General features: G+C 53.0%; 1 protein-coding gene across 1 annotated transcript; it reads right to left on the minus strand.

The window, feature by feature from the left end:
• Positions 1-2,015: 2,015 nt before the first annotated feature.
• MIND_00192600 (CxC2 domain-containing protein) lies at positions 2,016-5,342 on the minus strand (the record flags this gene model as incomplete). Its single annotated transcript, XM_037358834.1, has 10 exons — positions 2,016-2,787; positions 2,836-2,968; positions 3,017-3,190; positions 3,238-3,647; positions 3,700-3,848; positions 3,902-3,918; positions 3,973-4,067; positions 4,120-4,682; positions 4,731-4,943; positions 4,992-5,342. 10 exons carry the CDS (start codon positions 5,340-5,342, stop codon positions 2,016-2,018), a joined length of 2,877 nt encoding a protein of 958 aa, XP_037223929.1.
• Positions 5,343-8,699: the final 3,357 nt, after the last annotated feature.

Consider the following 8,699-nt stretch of genomic DNA (forward strand, 5'->3'; position numbering starts at 1 on the left):
ATCAGAATTTCCTGATGCCATCATCTCAACTGATGAGCTCATTGGACTGAGAGCCAGAGCCTTGGCCAAACATGTCACTCATGTGGAAGAAATGAAGGAAAGAATGCACAAAGAAAGGACTCTATCTGCAAAAGAGTATGCAGAAAAGTACAAGAAGATCATCAAGGATTACAAATTTGGACCTGGGGATATAGTCTTAGTCAGAAATTCAGAAGATGAAGACTCTACCAGTGCTTGCAACAGAAGTCGATGGGCTGGACCTTTAGCAGTCATAAGGAGGACTAAAGGAGGAGCCTATATTGTGGCTGAACTCAATGGAGCAGTCTGGCAGAAGAAGATAGGCCGATTCAGGGTCATCCCCTTCCATCAGAGGAGAAAACTGACCGTGGGAACCAATATTGAAGACCTAGTAGATGCATCAAAGGAGATACTAGATGAGTTAGAGGCTGAACCTGAGCAAGATCTGGAATATCATGGCCCAGACTTCCAGTTTGATGGAATCAAGCTTCGCATCAACCATGCCAAGGATGCCGGAGGTGCCGAGGACTTGGGATCACCTCTAACACCACTATCAGACTCGGGTGATGAGCCTTTGGACCCGGATCAAGAGGATCAGGCATCGGAAATGGAAGAACCCTAAGATGGCATTCGTAGGTCCAAAAGACCACCAAAACCACGCGAACGACAGTGGAATTACATCATATTGCCAAGAGGACGGAAGGTTATCATTGAGTAACCGGTACATGACAACGTGACTACGCGTCGCAAAGACTCCAGCTCAAATTTCACGGGAAATCAGCTACACAAAGGCCGGGACTCAAGTTTTCTTATAAAAATCACACAAATAGGGAAGGCAATGAAACACATTGAATATATTTGGGGCCCGGAGGCAGTACAAAATAAGTGGGGGTTAACAACATTGCACGAGTACACGACGACCGTGACAACCAGCTGCGACAACAACTCCGACATCTTACATAATGTACACGTGGGCGAATCGGGGCACCACGGATTTTGAGGCGACGATGTCGCTGGCGCGTCTAGTCGGAGGCGAGCATGCCCTCGAGTGATGAGGAACGTGTGACACCCGGGATGACGCTGAAACAAGTCAGAATAAAGCGGAAGTAGGAAAAACGGCACGTACCAAGCACACCCCATATACCCAGTCTTTCATGAAAGATGTGGATAATTGTCCACCACTGTAATGCAAAAGATGTGGACTACCCTATCTGGCTGTCACAGCAGCAAAAATAAATCGTATCCAATGATGGGATCACTAGGCCCGACGCTAACAAATGATGGCATCACCACCAAATAGGGTCATATTGATCTCTGTGATTTAGCTACAAAAAAACTCATTAATTGGCAAAAAGTCCGATATTTCCGATGAGTCCGAGATGCCCGACTGGCCCGACTGGCCCGACTGGCCCGCCCGGTCACCAATCATCCACCTCCCCCGTCAACAGCAGGTTCTCGTCCGTGACGTTTCCATCCTCCAAATCGTCACCGTCCCTCTCAATCTCCCCATCAACATCAAAGTCATCATGGGTCGGCTCCTGGCTCAAAGAGCCCCAGCTCATCAAAACCTCCGGGTATTGCTCCTGTCGCTGGCCCTTCCTCAGCTTAGCCTGTGTGCGAATCACCTCGGCTCTCTGGGCGAGGCCTCGGTACAAAGCCACATGCTTGACTGCATAGGCAACCATTCCCTCAGCATCAGCGGCAGGAATTTCGCCCACAGGCACGGCAATGGCACGATCCGCCCACAGTTGCTCCTCGTAAGCAAAGGATTCGGGCAAACGCCGCCATTCCTCTTGCAACAGCATCACCTCCTCGTCCCATCGCCTTACCCGAGCGTACGCTTTAGCCCACTCTATGCGCAGGGCTAAAGAAAGAAGTTAGTTGCTGTTTTGGGGACGGAGAAAGAGCCCAAACTGACCTTCTTCCATTTCAAGATCCGACCCGGTCGTGCCTGCCATGGTCCAGATCCAAGATATAACCCGACAGCTTTCTCCATGTCAGATCGCTGTTCCTTTCTGGATGGGCAATTTTCTCGAACGTGGCAGTGCAGGTCCAGGAACGGCAGTAACACCCTCTTCCTCCTCATCCGACTTGCCCTCGACTTGGACCCGATGGATGTTTAAGGGAGTGATACCTACAGCACGAAGCTCGGCTTCCTTCCGCGCTCGGCGTGCTTCGGCTCTTTGTCCCCTCAGGTCCTTCTTCACAATGTGCTCTGGGTCTTCTAGACATCGTATATCTTCTTGTCGGAGCCGTTTCCACCCAACAGCCTCTTCCCGGCCGCCTTCGATAAGCACCAAAGCCCGCCACGCAGCTTGATATTTCTTCGAATGTAGCAGAACTTGACTTTCGTTCCTTGCCACGAGCGCCCGGGATTGTGTGTTCATCGCCTGGTTACGAGAGTGGTTCGTTTTATAAAGCAACAGTCGATACTTGATAAGGAGCTGGTTCTGTAGGCCGACCAGTGCCGCCCGACATTGGGCCTCCCGCATAGCCTTTTCCATTTCCAGTAACCCGGATAGACATCCCGCTTCGCGTTCACCAATCGTTAAAGCAGAAGGCGGGAATAACGGTACATTCTCCGGCAGGGCTTCGTTGTCGGACGTTTGCGTTTCGCGCAGGCGTAGCAATGAGCTGGGCATGTAAGTCGCTTGCAACTTTTGAATCGCTCCGATTCGTTTATTGAGATTTCGTCGCAGACGTTGCAGATTGATTTTCATGGAAGTCGATTTTGCTTTCTTGAGCTCCGCCAAGCCCGCCACTCGCCGTCTATGAGCCCGTTAAAGAATGCAGGTAAAAACGGGAGTTGGAACTTACTGTTCGCTCTCGACATCAAGAAGGTCAGACAAAAAGCTGACCGGACCAACATCATGTATACGGCGCTTGCCAGCCGCAATCTGGGCATCCTCCTCTTCTTCGAATTGCTCACGGACCTGAGCCTCCGTTAGGCCTGAGAGAGGTCGGTCAATCAACGAAAGACTCAGCACAATAAACTGACCATCAATCTTCGCCTCATATGGGTTGGGCTTGGTCCCGTCTGCTTCGAAGTCATGCACCATGGCCTTCCAAACGGACACTCGCTCCTGTTGCTGCAGCGAAAAGGCGTCAAAAGCTTCTCGCTGCACAACTTGTTCATGCAGTGCCTGGTCCAGACGTCGCCGAATGATTTTAGCTGGATAAAGATTAGCACAGGCATCATTAAGAGCATAAGCTACTTACGAAGCCCAATCAACTTGCTCCAATTCCAATACGACCAATGGTCGTCCAAAAGATCCAACCTAGCGCCAGGTCCACTGACGCAGGTGCTTGCCGCCACTCCCCCAATCATACTCCAAGGCCGCTCGATGCCTTCCCCATCCGTTTGACGGCTTCCAAGTGCAAAGTTGAGAGAGTATAGGAGCTGGCAAGCGGTGGCATGCCCCAGAATGTGCAGTTTGGGTACGACGAATATGAAAAGCTTGAGGAAAACGTCCAGTACCAGATGGAGGCGAAGCATCGGGGGAAGGGCTCGAAGTCTCTCAAATAACTTCTTCCACCATTGGCAGGCGATGTCGTAGGAAATCATTTTCCGAAGAAACGGGTGAAGATGGCGAATGATTGAGGCCAGAATGTAGTCCATGTTCGCATGGCTGTTTGTAGTCAGTTCCTTCAGGATACAAAGAACAAACGGAAAGCACCCACCGCTCCCCAGCTTGAAGATCTGCGACTCCGTTTGGCTGAACAAATTCATGACGAGCGCAAACACCCATGCCAACACCGGTGGCGCTGTAGCCACGGGAATATTTGGTGTTAGCATAGTCGAGCGCCGCCAGGCCAGTGCAGGTGTTGATCTGCCGAAAAAAGGGGGTCAGTCGAAGAAAACGGGAACAACAGCATATATAACCTCTTCAGGCTGGTCACCTGTGGCTAACAAGTGCGACTTGTAAGGCGCCCACTCCACTATATAGGACCAACCGTCTCCAAGAGCCGGGTCCCGAATCTCGTTTGAGAACGCCCTCCGTTTCAATCGAAAGCAGGCGTCGATTGCGAGGAAAAAGACATAGAGCCCCCTGCGAAGCCCATCATAAGTAAGGCATAACCCCCGAAAGATAGATAGCCTACGCTTGAGAAGGAGGAGCACGAGCCCAATCTTTGGGAAGATTGATTCCTGGACGGGGGCATGCAGGACATCGGATAGCTAGCTCCCCGGGAGTGGTTCCAAGGACTCCTCGCCCATCATATCCACGGCCGCCCCGTTTGAGCGATAAGAGGTGCCGGTATTGTCGGGCCATGCGAAGAAAAACTTGATATCGATCGGGCGGTTTGAGGCCCGTTGCATTGGTTAACCCCTCTAACGACTTATAATAGTCGTAACCCGTAATCTTGCCTTGTAGAGTGAGGGAGTGGTATTGATCGAGGCAAGAGAACGTTGCGCAGGTTCGAGGAGTGTCGGTACTGGCGGGGAACATGCCAACTCGCAGAAGTTGGATGTAACATGGGTCACTGGACAAATGACACCCGCAAAAGTCGACTGAGATGTTGTGAATGCCCCCGCAGTGAAGGAGAACGAAGTCGTCCCTGGCCGGGTTTGGTCTATCGCATTCCTGAAGAGGTGGGTGCCCTAATTGAATTCGCAAGCCCAGGGACTTTAACGAGTGCCGCACAAAACAAGTACCATTCCAAAACTAACCATACGGGTCAAAGCCCATCGCTGCAAGGATAAGAAGACGCACCTCGATTGTATGGAAGGGATTCTCTCGATGGGCCCGGACACAGCAAGAGCCGCATCTCATGGCACCTCCGAAGCAATCACGACATCGATAGACGGGCTCGTTTTCTTGACAGTCTGGGCAGGAGGGTAATGAAGCTCCCCTGCCTTCGTGCCACAGCATTAACCTCAAGTACTCGTCGCGATGTTTGAGCATCCAAGTCCGCAAGGTATAGTCCTGCTACTGCTTCAGAATGGGAAAGTGAAAATGAGCTGGGTCTCTCACCGCTGGTCGAAGAACACGAGGCGTTGGGTCGCTGCGGAAGGGAGCCTGTCCATCCTCCCAATCGTCATCCCCGACTCCCATCCGGTAGCTGTCGCCCTCTATATCCACCGTAGAGGTAGCAACAGGGGCCAAGGCTGCCACACGAAGCCGCTTGAGGGGAGACGGAGGTAAAGCAGGGATGGCTTCTGAGATAGTCCGTCGTTTGTCGGCTGACATTCTCTCAATGCCTGCATCAATGGGGGCATTGACAACGGAAGGGATAGAGCCGGTGTGAAGTCGAATGACATGCGCGCCGTCGTTGGGAGAAGGAGAGCGGGGTCTCCTGTTGTTGCGAGATTTTCGCCACGACATGGGTAAACGAGCGGTCAGAGAGCACGTGCCGCTGGGCAGTGTCGTGACCTCACTGGCGCTTTCGCTGGCGCTTTCGCTGGCGCTTAAGTGGCGGCCGAGGAAGAAGCGCTTATGAGTAATATACATGACTAATATCGATTATACATTTGAAGTCCCTGAAGAAACCGATCCAACTGGCCCTCCTGCAAAACCACACGTTCCACGTCCGACACTCCCGCCGCGCGACATCGAATGGACTCAGTGAGTATAAAGCCGCTCTCTACGTAGCGAAATATGCCGCCAGATGCAAATTGAGCGAACGAATATCGAACCTCCCCCGCCTGAACAGCTGCGTTCGAATGCCGCAATAAGGCGGAAGGGATGGCGATCGTCGACCCTGGAGGAAATCGGATCACCCGCTTGAGGTCCCACAGCACCAAATGCCCCCCCCCTGTTATAATCGAACCAGCCGAGTGCCGTGATGAAGCACCAGCCCCAGGCCAAATTGGCCAAGTCGAGGTGGCGCTTGGTAACCGTCTGGGGCCCAAAGTTGAAGGTGAAGGAAGGGAAAACGGAGGTCTTCGAGGGAAAGGGTCGCGGAAGTCGAGGCATCTCTGCAAAAAGTCGATCCATCGTATCGCTATAATACGAATGAAGCCCCGTGGCCAGTTGTTTGAACATGCCTGTGAAGATTCAGTCAGTGATGGGGCTGAACACGAGACACAGCCTACAATTGGCAAACCCAGCAATTCGCTGGAAGGGCAGGGATAGCAAGAGGGCAGCGAGGATGGCGGAATTGATGGCATCTTTGGCAGTAAAAGCCGTGGGCTCAGTTCTACCGCCTCCCATAGCCACGCCCACCGTGGCGGCGCGATGGTTCCCTCGCCGGGCGTATGCTGGCCGCGGGGCCCTCCAACGATCCGAACGTCGGCCATAGTAGATGCCATTGAAAACGGGGTCTTGCTGCTCGTACATCGCCAAAGAAGCCTCGCGCATGAGGTTCGCAGTGGGCTCAGCCACTTCTCTTGACCAAGACGACCCCGCCGCATCCCGGGGCTGGCCGCATAAAGCGACGAAGCAATATCCCTCCTCTGAGCGATATATTGTGGGGGTTTTCCTTCCGTCAAGCCATTAGCCCAAGTCTAGGATGACTGGATGCGCCACTCACCCGTCCCATTCGTCCAGCACAAAACCTTCCGCAAGAAGATCTTCTAGCGTCCGGTCTTCCTCCGTCGGCAAGGGCTCGCAAGGCTTGCTGGCATCTTTAGCTGCTTTGCGCCGGCGGCCGTTAACCAGGTCGTCGTTGAGTGAAACGTAGCCGGAGCTGGCCACAGGCTCTCGAGCGGAAGGAGACTCCAATGAGAACTGCAGCAAAGGCCTAGCAGCCGTGCTGGTATGACGAGCAGCAACCTGCTTAACCTCATATGGTTTGGCGGAACGCGCTTCTTTTCGCCGATCCCGTCGTCGAGCCCGCTGCCTATCGAGGCCCCATTCCTTCTCGACCACAAGCGGCGGCTGAACATGCGCCACGTCTTCACCGTCGGTTGCTTCATCAATCTCAGCCTCCGTGTCCCCCTCCTCCAGCGCCTCTGCAGCGCGCTGTGCTAGTTGATGGGCCGAGAAGGCCAAAGCATACCCGCTATACTCCCGACCTGACCGGGTGGTGCGCACTAAAGCCAAAGGCGTCGTCAGTGGCTTATCAATGACGAAAAAGGATGAAAGAAGAACCGCGGGCCTTTGCGCAACAGATACCCAGGGACGGGAGCCATGCTGCGCTCCAACCCGCGGGCATGGGGTAGAAGGAGAAGGAACGAGAAAGACAATCCATCAACTCACCTTGCGTTGTTGGCGGCATTGGCGAGCACGCTGGCGGCTTGCAGTGAGATGAAGGGCGAAAGAAAAGGGTCGCACCATCAAACAGTAAACACGATGAATGTCATCAATTCTACGTGAACGCGACAAGACAAATTTACAGTAGTCCGCGGAAATCATCGACATCATTCTTCGCAGTGGCGCCAATCACAACGATATCTCCGAACCGCCCGACGCGCGTCCCAGCGCCAGTTAAGCATGAAAATGGCAAACTGGTGTGGCATCTTAATCGGGTCATAGACGCCGAGCCACCTGAAGCTGCGTTTCCAGTAGCTAACGGCCCATTGACAATGGAGATTTTGAAGCCTGGTTACCTCGTCATCATCGCCCTCATCCTCCAGGTCGCCCATTTCAGCAGCAGTACTCTGCTCCCCCCGGACCTCTGCGCGCAGGTTGATAGCATGTAGGGCAACCTCAATACGCTTGGTTTCGGCCCCATACTCTGGTGAAAAACGATCTATGGAGGGGTCCGTCGTCTCTGCCACGGGCACCAAAGGAAAAGCCATCCAAGAAGATATTGTCGGATCTGTGCGAGGGTTGTATTTGGCGTCGAAATAGCCTTGAAACTCGGGGTCCTCTGAAGGGATTGGGAAAGAGGAGTGCTCGAGGGCCAAAGGCGGGATTACAACCGATTTCAGCGGCCAAGCAGCCTTGCGCTTGTGTCTCTGCCGGTCATAGGCGCTTGACATGAGTTTTCCACTCGAGACGAACTTCAGCACACATGTAAATAGCGTTATTAGGAATCCAACACACCGTGTACTCTCTCGATACTTTTGCTGTCGAAGGCGACGGGCCTCATCCGTGGCATACTTAGTAGGCGGGCTCATGGTGGGCAAGAGCAAGTGTATACAAGGGTGACATGACAGTAACGACCTATTGAAGGTGTCCGTGTAGGGCGTCGCCGTTGATATGAGCAAGCTGCCTTGGAACGGGTTGTCAAAGAGTTGGTGGAAGAACGGCGCTCTGACGAACCTGTAGGGCCCATCGGATAGCGCCCGACAGTACCGGAATGTCGACGAAGGCCTTTGAATCACTGTCGTAACTGAGGCAGACAGCAGATGTCCAGCTCGATGTGTGTTTATAATCGGTATTGTCGAAGCGCTCGCCTAGTTGAAGGGAGCTGTGGGGGTCTATAAGGCCATATTTGAGAGGCTTGAGTAGGAAACGCACCTTGAGGCCGTACCACCCTGACGCTGTCGGGCTTGTAACGCCATATCAATCCCAGTAGTATTCTTGGTTAACAGGGCGTCGGACATGGAGTGACAGTGGGAGGTAGTGAAAGAGCTGGTCAAGAGAAGGAGTTTGTGACGCTTTCCTATACGACTAATTAGTGCTTGATGTGCCTTCCACACACTACACAGTATCCGCACCAGGAGGTCCCATAGAAATCATACTATTAGAACGGGGCACTCATGCTGAGTGGTTTCATGTATTTTCTATAATTTATACAAGCCATTTCAGGTTCAAAGTGGACTTGATAGATTTCCGTGACGCTATTGCCGACTT

Source organism: Mycena indigotica, assembly GCF_014461135.1.
Source record: "Mycena indigotica strain 171206Taipei chromosome Unknown Mind.scaff0002, whole genome shotgun sequence".
NCBI lineage: Eukaryota > Fungi > Basidiomycota > Agaricomycetes > Agaricales > Mycenaceae > Mycena > Mycena indigotica.